This window comes from Sparus aurata, chromosome 20 (assembly GCF_900880675.1).
Source record: "Sparus aurata chromosome 20, fSpaAur1.1, whole genome shotgun sequence".
In the NCBI taxonomy this organism is placed as follows: domain Eukaryota; kingdom Metazoa; phylum Chordata; class Actinopteri; order Spariformes; family Sparidae; genus Sparus; species Sparus aurata.
In genome coordinates, this window is record NC_044206.1 from 14,695,954 (window position 1) to 14,710,276 (window position 14,323).

At 41.5% G+C, this 14,323-nt stretch overlaps 2 protein-coding genes across 4 annotated transcripts in view; both read right to left on the reverse strand.

Annotated features, from left to right (window-relative positions):
- Window positions 1-6,177, reverse strand: part of svild (supervillin d) — a 46,722-nt gene extending 40,545 nt beyond the window's left edge. The window contains exon 1 of the mRNA XM_030400680.1: window positions 5,821-6,177. The gene's annotated coding sequence lies outside the window, so the exon portion shown is untranslated. The remainder of the gene's footprint in view (window positions 1-5,820) is intronic.
- Window positions 6,178-7,027: 850 nt separating this feature from the next.
- On the reverse strand, window positions 7,028-13,843 carry LOC115570707 (glycylpeptide N-tetradecanoyltransferase 1-like). Of its 3 annotated transcripts, XM_030399385.1 has the most exons (12): window positions 13,709-13,843; window positions 13,508-13,607; window positions 13,136-13,280; window positions 12,428-12,555; window positions 12,247-12,338; window positions 10,853-10,969; window positions 10,539-10,709; window positions 9,581-9,689; window positions 9,273-9,443; window positions 8,975-9,142; window positions 8,751-8,888; window positions 7,028-7,622 (listed from the first exon to the last, which is right to left on the reverse strand). In XM_030399385.1, exons 1-12 carry the CDS (start codon window positions 13,726-13,728, stop codon window positions 7,599-7,601), a joined length of 1,383 nt encoding a protein of 460 aa, XP_030255245.1. In that variant the 5' UTR covers window positions 13,729-13,843; the 3' UTR covers window positions 7,028-7,598. The 3 variants fall into 3 exon arrangements, with proteins under 3 accessions (XP_030255245.1, XP_030255244.1, XP_030255242.1); XM_030399384.1 differs by lacking the exon at window positions 7,028-7,622 and having other exon boundaries at window positions 8,365-8,885; XM_030399382.1 differs by lacking the exon at window positions 7,028-7,622 and having other exon boundaries at window positions 8,367-8,888.
- Between the last annotated feature and the right edge of the window lie 480 nt (window positions 13,844-14,323).

Consider the following 14,323-nt stretch of genomic DNA (forward strand, 5'->3'; position numbering starts at 1 on the left):
CAAACAAACAACATTTTTAGTCACAGTTCGCTACAGAGTAACAGCCGAGCCGTCTCTTCTCAGAAACCATCTAATGCAATTTTTTCCGCTTGTCAACAACTTATCAACATGGACTTCATCCCCAGAATGTCTGTCTGTAAGATGCAGACGAGACTGAACAGAGAGAGATTGGGCAACAACATGAGCAGGGTGGGGTGGGGGTGCGGGGCAGAGATCAGTGGGGTGGAATGTCTCATCCGGAGAATCCTGCTCGTGGGGTTTCTCTCTCTCGGCTCAGTGGTGTCCGCTGTACAGAGCAGACACCATCTGGCCAGCTGGAATGCTACTGAGCAGGGGGTGGAGGGGTCTCCTATGCTGTAGGGGGGATGGGTTATGGCTGAGAGATGTATTAACAGTAGTGGTATTAACCATTTAATGCCGACTAAACTCTTTTAAGTAGAAATGGCAGATCACTGTGGCAAGAATTACTGCAGCTGATGGGACCATTGAACTTAATGCGTCCCATGAATATCAATATAAAAACGCCTAAAATGCTTTCAGAAGGAAAAACAAACCTGTTGCTTAATGAGGTACCCTGGAAATAATTTGAAGTATACAAGAGCAGAAAACAAATATGCATGGGCACTTGGTTTGGGTTGTTTTTAAAGGGATAGTTTAATGTAAATGAAAATAAGTATATTTGCTGTCTTGCATTATCCAATGAGAAGATCAATACCACTCACATGTCTGTACAGTAAGTATGAAGCTACATACTAGCTGCTGGTTAGGAAGCACATAGCCTGCCTCTGACTTAATGTAACAAAATCTGCCAGCAAGCACCTATTAAGCTCAATAACCATTACATTATCTTGTTAGTCTAATCTGTACAAAAGCCGAAATTTTTTTGAGCTATGTGCAAGCAACCATCTAATTACCATTTCTGGCAAAGAAATAATCCAGGACACAACCCAAATTATTGCTTTTACGCTTCAGTTTTTGTAGGTCTTATACAAACAAGTTAGAACATGTTAATAATTCCGGTTTAGAGTCAGGGAGGCAAACTTTGTCAACTTTGGACGAAGCCAGGTTAGCTCTTTCCTCCTGTTTTCAGTCTTTATGCTAAGCTAAGGGTGTACTCACACTTTGCCCAGCTGCTGAGTATCGCGCCAAAGCACGCTTGTCCCACCTCCTCAGTCCCCCGCTAGCCTATAATCACATTCTGGAGCACCGTTACCTTTATTACATACATCATCATGTAGTAGTGCAATGGAGAACAACATAGAAAACATGACAAAAGTTACTGACTTTTTTGTGGCTTATTTATTGTGATTTTGGTCATTGACGGTCTTCTCACATTCCTGGATTTCTTGATTTTGCCAGGTGGCGTAATAAGCCTGACTATGCTTCATGTCCACATTGTGCACCCATGCTTGTGCTCGCAAATGAGCAACAGTATCGCTCCAAAGCACACCTCTTCCAACCGTACTGTAGAAAGACAAACTGTACTGTGCTTGAGTACACAGTGCACAAATCAAATAAAGTGGAATTTGGGGGTCAGACGCACTTAGGCACCTTACAGACTGCCTAGTGTGAGTGCACCCTAAGCTAACATAAAATGTCAGCTGTTTTTTACGGTTTGTTCAATTGATGGTGAATGACTATGTTTTGAAGTTGATGTTGTAAATTCCCCCTTTGATGTGAATAATCAACTAACTTCTCTCCTTAACAGAAATTTAAATAAAATCAACCTTGAAATACAACTGCTTCCTCAATTCCTGTCAAGCTGACATTTACAGACTAAACATAGATTACTGCCTAAGAATAAGCTGAGCAAGGGCAGCATTATCTGATCTCTCTCTTCTTCTCCCGCTTTTTTTAGTTTGCATTAAAATGTTACTGTGCTAAAAACACAATACTTTGAATATATCCCTAAACATTTCTTACAAAGATACATCTGTTTATGCATGTTTTATCAATGGATGTTTAACGACAACATATGTCACGCATATGGGCACAATGGCAATAAAATGATGGTGGACATGCACAGAAGACGCTGACCCTAAACTGAACTGTTTTGAACACAGATTCAAAACACTCTCCATATTTCATTCTGAAGCTTTGTTCTCTGTTAATGATGGTGTCAGATGAAATTCAGCTCTGGCACTGAGCTAAAACAAAGTAAAATGTAGTATGGAGAGAGGCCTTGTGCTTCCCCTGTGCATGGAAACTATTATGGGTGCACAAATCAAATGAAAGTCTGAAGTATAACCACATGTTTATGTGCCATGCAAATATTACCCTGGTTAAAGACGTCATTGAAGTGGGCCTCGGCTGTGCAGTCGCTGACCAAATACAGTTAGCGTCTTGGTGATGAAGCTGGAAGCGGTCCACTCTAACTGCTAGCTAGGTTTATAAATATGTCTTAGCAGAGATTACCCTGAGGGCAACCCCTCGCACTCTTCCCCTGGGAGTTCTTATTGCTCACTTTGTCACATCCTTTCTGCTTCATATAAATATTTGTACTGCAGACTTTCTTGGCTGTGTGGCTGACATCAGACACTGCTGAGAGCTGAGCAGGGAGGATAGTTCAGACCTTAGTGGGTGGATCTTGAGGCTGACTTTTTGCAGCCAATTTTAACAGTTCAGCTGCAGCGTGTTACTTTAATGTAACACATACTCGGGGACTGCTAAGGGTGAAAATGAAGATAACAGCATCTTGCTGACCAAGTGAAGCGATATCTACGAGAATAAATCAATGCTTTTCTTACTTTGTGTAATGCATGTTTCAAATCTTTAGTAGAGCGTTTACATAAGGCCAAAAGGTTGTTGATACCTGAGTATTTTTTAAATGATTAAAAGGGACACAAATACAATGTCTCACCCCTTGACTCGCTCAACAGAAATGCATGAGCTGATACGTTTCGATATGAGAAGTTTCAATTGAAACCGCAGGTCCAAAATGGATATAAGCAAATCTTTGCTAATTTTAAACTAAACTGGAGAAATCTGGGTGTAGTTGTTTATGGACTTTCCTTCTTAGAGCCTTGTTAAACCCTTAATTAACCATGTAAACCTTACTTACAATGCTAATTTATCAATAAATTTTGTTTGTTTTCTTTTTAACATCCTCTCCATTACCTTCAGTTAAGCAAAACTCAGTTGGAGGTACACTCACTAAAAACCTACCTTCATGACAGAAGACCAAATAGCAAGCAGGACAAACAGAATAAAGGCCCAAAGAGAGACCATTGAGTGATCTGAAGCCTTAAAAGGAGGGACGGTTCTCACAGAAGCCAAAAACGACAGGGCGATGCTTTAGTTGCACAGTTTATGCCCAGCGGAGGCAGTCAACATCACTCATCATTTCTGAGTGTACATTTCTCTTCCACTTAAGCTTTTACTTCTTCATCTCAAACTGCTCTGAAAAGCATAATCAATTGAGATAACAGGCCAGAGGGATATGATTCAGGCCCTTGCATCACTTGCTATAGCTCTCTTGCAAAATATTGATTCAGGCTTTGAAACTTGATCCACAGTCGCACTCATGACAACTTATTCTGGAGAAAAAGAAATGGCGTTCCAGTGCAGAACAAGACAAGTCTCTGCAGCAGGATCCCTCAGTGCTTATCCAACCTCTTTAAGCCTTCTCGCCAGTGTTGAGTAACAAGATCCCTAGAGCAGCGATGGAACGCCGTCAGCCTGACTGACACGAGGCGTTCAGGTGAATGATAACACACTTACCACAACCACATAACGCCTACTTCTCCTCAGCAACAATGGAGCGTCTGTCTCTTTGTTTGGGGTCATTACATGGTCCAAAGAAGAGGAAGGTAAAGAGCAGCAGGATTACTTATGTGGGAGATAAAAAAAAGCATGACTAGAGCCACTCTTCAGCTCGGACGCATTCTGCTCCAGGTATATCACTCACTTTGCTGTTTTTGTCAATAAACTTTCTGTCATTTCCCGACAAAACAACAGTAACACAATGCAGCATGCTGTTTTATTAATGAGTTAAAGAGAAACATGAACATGTGCTGTCCTGCTTAGTGAACTGACACATAATACACAGAGTACAGCTTATCAAGGCATGCATCAGTTTGCTTTTTTTTCAGCCTTGCTCAACACCAGCTGGCTGAGGAAGTCTTGGGAAACCTGTTGTGACACAGGCCGTCGAGATGCTGCACAATGGGAAAATTACAGTCTGGCAAGCGTGGAATACCATAGCCCTTGGATATGAAGCTTCTATGAGTTTCCTTCTACAGCTACACTTGAAATGAGAAGTAATTATAGCTTTTTTTTTGAAGATAGAAGTCTAAATGTAATAGTTGCAGGACAACAGCCAAGCCAACAGGATAACGTGTTACATTTGTGTCACAGGCTATATTAATGTGTCATAACGTGTCATATCATATTCACATTACATGTTCATTACTGGACTTTCGTGCCAAAGGATAGAGAGGGGCGGTGGTGGAGTTACTGAAACTACTGTATCTTTTTTTTTTTGAGGAGAAACCACAGCATTTCAACACATGTATGCATGACACCACTGGATATTTTTAAGGCGACCGCAGGACAATTTTCAGCTGCGTTTATCGCACAAAAAAAATATATATTTTTGATGGGAAGTTGGGCCATCTCCAGCCGTGCTAGTGGCAACAAAACAAGCAAGACCTCTGGGCATTTTTAGTCATGTGTCCAAAACAGGTATTTTAAGACTAACCGTGATGTTTTCCTGAACCTAACCAGGTGTTTTTCGTGCCTAACCTTAATCATAGTGTAGTGACAAGAGAAATGAGCAATGGAACCTAAAGAAACATAGCGTTATAACTTACCTGTGGTTTTGCAGAGACACAGTTTGGAGGATACAGAGTAATGAACTTCAGGTTATCTATCATTTCTCCCCATTATTACATTACTGTCAACATAAACATCTGAATACACAGCCCTGCGATGAGAGATGGGAGCCAGACCCCAGTTAAAACCATGGGGAAATTACTGCTGAAAGACATGCACACTGAATAAACACAGGCTACGCCTCACAGAGAGCACAGCCACCGTATGTCAAAGGAAAACCAAAGTCTCATTACCCAAGCAGCGATCAAGTATTTACATAGCCATGCCAGATAAACATGACTTTGATTCACAACTATTGTGTGCCGACTGGCATAACCTAGCCTGCAGTGGCATTATTGCAACCGTCACCATTGCAGATTTAAAGAAAAGTGTATGCATGTCTTGACAGTGAGTCCAAGTCAGCTCTCACACACTTTCTTATCACTTTGTTTTCACAGGTGGTTTTTGCAGAGCACAGCCCCAGCCTTCACTGCCCTCTGTCACTGTTTGCAAAGGGGGCTCAACGAGTCTCAGCTGACCAGTTTCCCGAAACAAGACAGCGGGTGAAAGGATGAAACCAGCTGGCTTTGGACGTGCTGTCACTTGATATGTTACACAGGGACTGCCTTAAGAAAACAAGCCTGCATTCAATTAGGGCACTGGTTGTTGTTTTCTCGGGATGCACTTCTTCTTGCACAGGCACAAGCCTTTAACAAAACAGCACGTAAGATTAAACAGGGGGGTTAAAGCCCGATTTCCTCCAGTGTCAACGTGAGAACCAGGCTAATGATTAAGACAGGAAACTTGACTGACTAACGCAATGACAGCTGTTCAGAGTCATACCCTTGATTTGTTAACATTGTGTATCGACTGTCACGTAAGACCATTTCCTTACACACAAAAACTCGTTCAGAGGAAGTTTACGGTTTGTGCTGTTGACTCACTGCAACAACACGCTCATTGCACAGTTATGACACCAACAGTCAGCTTGTACTGTACAATACATACCTGCAATCCTTTATGGAGGTCTGCTCAGCACGTCCGCACACACAACATCCACGGAGACTGCTCCTCAATCATAAAACGACGAAACGACACTGATCAGCACGTTTCTTAGCTAACGTTGTGTTTTGGAAAGTTCGTGACAATGCTAACCGCAGCACGTCACTGGGACCAACGTACGTTTAACCGACAGGAGCAAGTCCTCGACGAGAATGAAAAAAACAAAAACAAGAAGAGGTAAGTCAACGCTTAGTCTACTTTAAAAGGCAGTCTGGCTTTCACTGCTCATCCTCCACCGAAACTGGGGAGGGAGACACGGCTCCGTGTTGCCCGTGCAGGATGCAGAAGCGGCAGTGAACTACTCACCAGCAGGTCCGGTAACTTCAAACTTAAAATGCCTTCTCGTTTCTGATTGGTCCAGACTCAGCGCCGTGGTGCGTTCATGTGTATCTGGTAAACGCCCTCTTTCTACGATAGTGGAACCCTAAATCATGACTGCGTGCGAGTGTACAGTAACAGATTCCATTTAAACAGTGTTGGGCAAGTTACTTTCAAGTTGCGATGTATTGTATAACTAATTACCTTCACTTTAAAGTAATATATCACTTTACCAAATTACTGTCAGCGTACGGTAATGTATTACTTTATTACTATTAGTAACGTGTTATGTTACTCAGTTACCGCTAAAAGAAATTAATTACTGGATACATATTGTACATTTTAGTTTAATTTCTTATAATAAACCAAAATTCTCAAATGATAAATGTCGAGGAGTAAAAAGGCGAATATTTGTCTCTGACTTGTAGTTAAAAGTAATTGGAAATACTCAAGTGAATTCCAAGTACCTCTGCCACTGGCATTTGCAGATTTAAAGTACACCTGTCATTGACATGTTGGAGTAGTAATGGGGTAACAATAGCAAGAAAAGCAGGTGACGTCTGCATCTACAGTGCCTCTGCAGTGTGCCGTTCACAATAAAAAGGTAATGTTGAGGTTGCAGCGCCCCCTGCTGCTCATATTTAGACAATGACTGGTACCTCGTGTTTTGTAAGCTGTCTCCCAGTAAGTAGTACGCCCTGTAGTAGTGATCTGTACTTGTTGCATGGTCTACACACCAAAGAGAGAAAAAAAATGTATTTAAATGCTGCAGTTTGACTGTTTGAGAAAACACCATACGATTGGTTCAGTCAATAACAAGCAAATGATTCTGGAGTTAAATTCTCATTGGCAGCGTTTAATCTTCTTCATGACAAAAGTGAATAAAATGACAGAATAACATATTTTCTTGAACTGTAATAGCTAAGTTATATTTTAGCAAGATGGCAAATTGTTATATAGCTTTTTTTCCCTTAACAGTAGCTTTGTTTATGGACTGACTGCAAGGAGTTAAACCTGAAGAAACATGCTTGCTGCCCTAAATTATGTATCTTCTGCATGCCCACAAACATTGTATGGCATGTATGAGGTTGTATGTGTTCTTACACGTACAAAAGTGAGAATAATTAATGATCTTGTCCTCTAATCAACTAAAATGCACTTGTAATGCAACTGTACATGTCATGTCTCTCTCTCTCTCTCTCTCTCTCTCTCTCTCTCACACACACACACACACGCACATGCACACACACACACACACTCGCCATTATTTTAGGAACAATCTATTGTGCCGCCAAGTCACTGAACCGAGTAAATAACTGACATCCAGATGACAGTTTGATGTCCGTCCAGTTACTCAGGTCCTCTCATAATCACCAGTCTGCCCTTTCTCTTCTTTCAGTGGCAGGTTAGTTGGGTAACACCAAGCCCACCTGTAAAAACATACACCTATAATTATGAATTGCTGATGAACGACAGCTATGAAACAATCAGGGAGATTTTTCTTTAGCTTTAATAAGATCATTTCCACCAACCTGGAAATGTATAACATCATGAATCAAGATCAAACAGTCAATTTTAGCTCCTTCAACTGTCATCATCCCTACTGAAATCATCTGGATCTAAAACTGTTTTCAAACATATATTTTCTTAAGGATTTCTGGTGTTGAAGGTAATTTTCCCTTATTACTCTTAAAGGGTTACTCCACCAAATAACTAAACAAACTGATTCAGTAAATCAGAGTTTTCCAAGCTCATTATACTGTAATAGCAGAATGACATCTATATCTTTTTTGAAACGTATCAATATTGTGACATTACATGTGGCGTTTCCAAGAGTTCAAGAGTTTTATTCAACTTTTATTAGATCCTAGCAGGTGAACATCAAATCTTTGCTCTTAGTTCGCTAATCGCTAATTGCTGCAAACGTTTGCTGCCATCAACTCGTTAGCTCATTTAGCTGTACAGCCAGCTAGCTGGTTAGCGTGCTAACTTTAGTAGATATCTCTTCAACCTGTTGAACATTGTCACATTCTGTTGACAATTTGAGTTGGTGTTGTTAAAGTGAAACTCTCAAACCGCCAAAATGCAACTTAGGCTTGTTTTTGTGAATAATATATGAGTCAAACCTTCGTGTAAAAGCATAATTACGATCAAAGAGGCACTTTTAAGATTTATCATATTTCTGTTTTCGGGTCAAACTCATTTTCAATGGGAGAGCTTGGGGCAAATTAGCGATAGCAAAATGCTAAAAAGAAGTTAAATGAAGGCTCGACACAACATGAAACTTTGCTTGTAGGATCACCAGGGTCTCTACACATGAACCTGAGCATTGAGAACATTGTTTGTGTGCACAGAGTTTGCTAAAAAGAACGTTTTTGAACATTATTTCCTGTATGTTCTCTAGTAAAAAAAAAACAAAACGTACATATTGCACCTTTATTACAGCACTCTGAAAGCATGCAGCCATCAAAAAATTTAATGGTGGAATGGTGTCGAGGGCACAGAATGAGTGACGTGTTCTTACGGATGGAGTTATGAGACATTTTAGTGTCCAGTACCTTGTCTGGGCTCATATTAGGACACATCCAGTTGTACAGGTAGTAATGAAGGTTCGTGTTACTGATGCTGAACTTGAGCTTCTCCAGGAAACTCTTGTTATCCATCACATCGAGAGCAGAGATAATGTCAAAACCCTTCTGTCAGGGCGGAAAAAAGAGCAATTAACCAAGTTTACTTTACATTTAAAGTTTAAACCCTTTGTGCACTCTTTAAATTAACTCACAGATTTAACCAGGACCAGCGTGTCCTCCATGAGGTCCATCAGGTCTGCGGCAGCAGAGGCAATGTAAAGCAGATGAGCTGCTCTCAGGCCGGTGTGAACCGGGTGATTCAGCACCTTGTAGGAGACGCTATAGAAACTCACCACGTCTGTCAGCGTGCCATCATCACCCTGTGTGTGAGGGGGAGGGGTGAATCAGTTCTTAACTCCTGCAGCATCATGTGAGATTAATTTTTTAGAAATTGGCAAGGAAAGCTCTTCCTCCTACAAATAAACTAGAAATAGAGAGGCTGAAATTGACCTGCACAACATAGGTGTCAATCACGTTCTCCTTCGGCAGCAGCCAGTGCTCTACTTCCTGCAAGGACAAGATGGGGCTGAGGTGGAACTTGAGGAGGTTTGCTTGGAGCAGAGAGTGTATCCCTGCAACGTCTTCTTTAGTCATAGGCCGCAGACCTGGTGTCTTTGTCACCTTGGAGGAAAGGGGAAAAACATTGCCTGTGAGCGCTATAAGGACCCATAACTATAATCTCCTGATTTACAACATTTCTGTGAGGCCAATGTCAGACTCTAATAGGTTTTCGCCTCTAGGTGGCAGCACAAACTAACCTTAGGGAGACGGTTGAACTTGACAGCTCTCTGCAGGTTCATGTCCTGTCTCAGACCTGGGTAGCTCACCTCCTTCAGCTTTCGGAGATTCAGAGGACGGGTCCATGAGCTTAAAGTAGAAAAGAGTTCACTTATTTTCAAGATTTGATGCACAGGATGCCTTTACTGAAGCTCACTGGAATCTCCCATTGTTATATACTTGTATAAAAAATATCACACGTACACTAAAAATTAGGACCACATGTTTGCTTATCAGAGGAACAAAGAGTGACACCCATACACAGATAAAGACATTTCATGTTTCACATAATAAGACCCAGAAATGATGTTATTTCTCAACAACATTAAGTTTAAGTCAAATGTGGGGTTGAAAACAACAATTTGTATCATTTATTAAGAGTTTAGCTCTCAAAAACTGAGCTTATCGCCTATATTATTACTGGGTGGGTGTATTTTGATCAGATTTTATTGACAATAGGGCTGCAACTTATATTTATGTTTAATGTTGATTAATATGCCAAGGGGGGAGCTGCTATTTGTGTGGACTTTGACCTTTTTAGCCTTCAAGATCTTTTACATGCTAAAGAACCTATATGAAACAATATGGGAAGGAAAAAGCACAGTAGTTCTCCTCTTATAGCTTACAACTAATCGATCGCAGCCAGTGGACAGTTATGTGTGACAACAATATTATTGGTGCTCAGAAATAAGTCACATCACCTTTATTCAGAGGTGTCTTTGTTGCTTCAAACGAATAAGTAAAATGACAAAAGCCACACAAAAAATGGAATCTGCCAAAACTCTTGTGACTTTGGTTGAATCACTTGTGTTCAAGTTAAACCCCGACCCTTCATATCAGGAAGTGCAGTGAGAAAATATTCTTCCAAGGACTTTAAAAGTGGAAACTGCATCTTTACTTGAAATCAAGTGTGAATCAACCCCATGTAGCAGCTACTACCTGCAGGAGCTGAGTGGTGTGGGCAGCATTACGCTAGCTGTGTAGACAGCCTGGCGGAGGCCCTGCTGGTTGACCCGTCTGGCGAGCTCTCGGATCAGAACTGGAGTCATCCGCTTGAGGCGCAGCTTCTTATGAACACACAGGAATTTGACCTGAACCATCCGCTTCTCCCTGCAGAACACGTTTTGAACATTTGCTTTGACACATTTGGAGGAAAATGGCTACAGTTCTGCTGGCAAGTGCTGTGAATACCAATACTACTCATCGGATTGCACATGAATGCATATCTTTGCATACATTTATGAGCTACTCACGTCTCGTATATGCGGACATCTGCGGGAACGGCAGCGATGAAGCCGACTAACTTGTTATTGGTGTCTACTCGCACACCACAGTGCCACTGGGCCAGCCACTTAGGAGGTTGTAAAGCCCTTAAGATGAGAGAAAAGACATTTTCTGCAATAGGACCCTGAATAAAAGTAGCTCAATAAGCCCTGATTAAGGACAAGTTCCTGTAAAAGAACTGAGCTTGAGAGGCTGAATGAACACACAGCATTTTTTTAACCTCAAGGGCAGAGACCTGTGATTGCTAATGTTAATTATTCCATTCAAAGTAAATGTTATTATGTTTTGAAGTAAGTGTGCCCTGGAGGTGGGGATACCATTTCTGCAGATCACAGGGAATAAAAGGCAGTAGTAAAGAGTATCCTGTTTGTAACTGGTACAGTCCGTTTGCTGGTCAAGATGAAGAGTAAAGTGGGGAAAATGACACTGTCCTGTTGAGACTCTTAACTGTCTTAACGGCTTTAGCGTAACTGAGAGGCTGAAGGAAATATGTGGCAGCTGCACCGAGGAACTTGAAGGTGTGACTGTGTAAAACTGTATGAGCATTAAAGGAATACTTTAACAAATTTGGGAAATGTGCTTATTAGCATTCTTGCAGAGAGTTGGAGACGACTGACGCCTCTCTAACGTCTCTCCATCATGACTAAGGCTAAAAACCAGCAGAGAGTTAGCTTAGCTTAGCACAAACACTGGAAAAAGGGGGAAAGAACTACCTCTGTCTAACCACTTAACAACGTAAAACTATCTCCAAAGCTCTCTTTTTGTGCGGTCTGTTTAATATATAAGAAAATAAAGACATGTGCTGCACTTAACCACAGCCAGGCATTGTAACTTTGGACTTCGGATGGCTAAATGCTAAAGCTAAGCTAAGTTAAGCTAAGCTAACCATCTGATGCCTGTCGGGACTGCCCGTTGCTCAGGCAGCCCATTAGTCCAAAATGCATGTGGACTAAACAAAGATCTGCACTAAGTCCCTCTGATTGGCTTGGTAAGGGTCAAATGGTTGGAGAAAAATGTCAAGGTCACAGCCAATTAGAGGCAGAGTACAGGCAGACTGTGGCAAAATGGAGCCAGGAAGAAAATGACTCAGTGGATCGCAATAGACCATATTCACATGGCGGCCATTTTCCTCTGGCGTCACGCTCGGGGTACATTCGAAGCTCAAAGGTGCTACAGCTGTGTTCCAGGTTTAAGTCAAAGTAAACGTATAAAATCTATTGCAGTACAGAACTGAAACAAGTCATGTGCAAAACGTAAAAAAAAAAAAAAAAAAAAAAAAAAAAAAAAAAAAAAAAAAAGATTTGCTCATAGACACTAATGTCCAGTAATCAAAAGTGACTAAATGCATCTGCTGGAAGCTCACCATTGCAGATACTCCAGAGAGAAGTCAAATCTGATTGTGTTGTCATCCTCCTCCATGTAGTTCTCATTTAGCAGAGTGCATAGCTCTCTCAACTGAAACAGTAGACGGAAAAGCATTGCGAGGATTTGAGTCAGTTTTTCCTGAACATGACGCATACAGCAAATTACAGCCAGTAACTCACCACTGTAGGGCTGCTCAGATCCAGAGTGTCCCAGGAGAAACCTTGAGGTAGAGAGTAGGGCTCCTTACGGACGCTGGTTTCGCCTGATACTATTGGGCCGTGAGTCACCGCACTGTCACCTGCACCATCTGCACTTTGAATAACACATGTAATTATACTTAAAGGAACTATTTAAAGGCTGACTCCACCAATTTTACACATAAAAGTGTGTTTACAGGTCTTGGGGAGTACTAATGCACATATGATAAAAGCAGTTTACAGCCTTTTGTGGCTCCAGAGGAAGCTGCATGTAATCTGATAGACTGTCTCCAATGATGTCACTCAGTGGCTAGGTTGCATTGTGGGTAATGTAGGCCTGGTTCTGCGGTATCGCTTGATAATTTGTTTTTAAACTGTCCATAATGGGTCTTAGGGTGTTACGGGAGCTCAATGCGAGTTGACTGTGTTTTGAAATCTGGTGCCTACAATACCCACAATGCAAATTAACCAGATTACATGCAGCTTCCTCTAGAGCCACATAAGGCTTTATACTACATTTCTTACATACATTTACAGGTCTCCACAAAACCTGTCAGCACACTTTAAAGTGTACAATTGGTGGTAACCCTATAACATTTTATGCACTTCTTCTAATTTATACTTATTAAACTAGATTAGGTTTTTAGAGTTTACCAAAACATAATTACTGGAAGAAGAAAGACTTCCTACCCAGTCTGGGGACAGGCTGTGTTTCCCAGAAACGATAGGTGTATTTTTTGGCCTGCTGCAGGGTCTTGGGCAGACTTGGGCCCAGGGAGAAGAGGTGGAGGGCTCTCTGGATCTCCTGCTGCTTGCTCTCTGGAAGAGATTTCAGCTACGACAGGACAAGACAATACAGGCCAAGGACAAGTTACTATATAATCTTTCCCGAGAGAATTGAAGTTTGACGGTCAGACAAGCAGCATGAGTCAGCATGATCCCTGCAGCCTCAACACACACATATACGTGTATCCTGATATGCATTCAGTACACACACATGGACAAGTTTCTGAGCGTTCACATTGTTGCACACAAGCACACCTACATGTCAAAGAAACAAACCATGGCAATTGGGTCCCTGGGACCCTCTGGTCTCCAAGCATCCTCCTTCTTTTGCTTCTTTTTGCTCCTGCCACTCTCGTCCTCTGCCGGCTTCTTATCACTAAAAGACATTTCCAAGCCCTGACGTTCCTCTTTATTGCACAAGTCAGTTTTGCTGAATGAATCTTTTACCGGAGAACTGAAAATACTGTTACAACTTACCACGCTTCTGAATCATTCATTGCTGTGCAAGTCCTTGACGCTGAGGTGCCAACTGGGGTGTTTTCTGACACATTTGTGGTTTTTCAGCTCTTATCTTGAAGAGCAGTGAGGGGAGGACAGTGACCGCCTTAGTTACCCAACCCAACTCCCACCCAGCCGACAGATAACTCAGAGCAATGCCAACAATTAATTATTACTTCTCACGGTCTTCATATGTCAGGAAGCCGCCGGATGGAGCGCTGCGGCAGATTAAAGAGTACAGCAGCTTGATCCAGGGAGCACATTTAATTGGTTGAGGTTGTCTAATTGCAAAGTTCCCATACAGTCTTCTATTTAAAATTCAGCACTTTATATCTCTTGTGGACTTGATGATCACAGTGTTCGTTATAATGTACACTATGTTCACACTGGCTCAGCAATGTGATCATAAGAGACTTACTGTAACTTTAAGTTGTTAGGTCGCTGAGGATAAATTCACACGATGGATTCTTGTGTTGTTTATTTATACATATATCTATTATATATAATATAGATGGTGTTAACCATATTTAGGATTTTTTTTCTTCCCGAGATTGGCTTCTTACCAGAATAGTAATTAAGACTTTAATGAACAAC

Bases quoted from the DNA above. Each gene is read 5' to 3' on its own strand.
- LOC115570707 (XM_030399382.1), bottom strand. From the start codon at position 13,728: ATGAATGATTCAGAAGCGTG. The intron at 12,556-13,135 runs GTAGGAAGTCTT...TTCAAAGTGCAG, and splicing joins ACAGCCTGTCCCCAGACTGG to ATGGTGCAGGTGACAGTGCG. The intron at 9,444-9,580 runs GTTAGTTTGTGC...CTTTCCTCCAAG, and splicing joins AGTTCAACCGTCTCCCTAAG to GTGACAAAGACACCAGGTCT.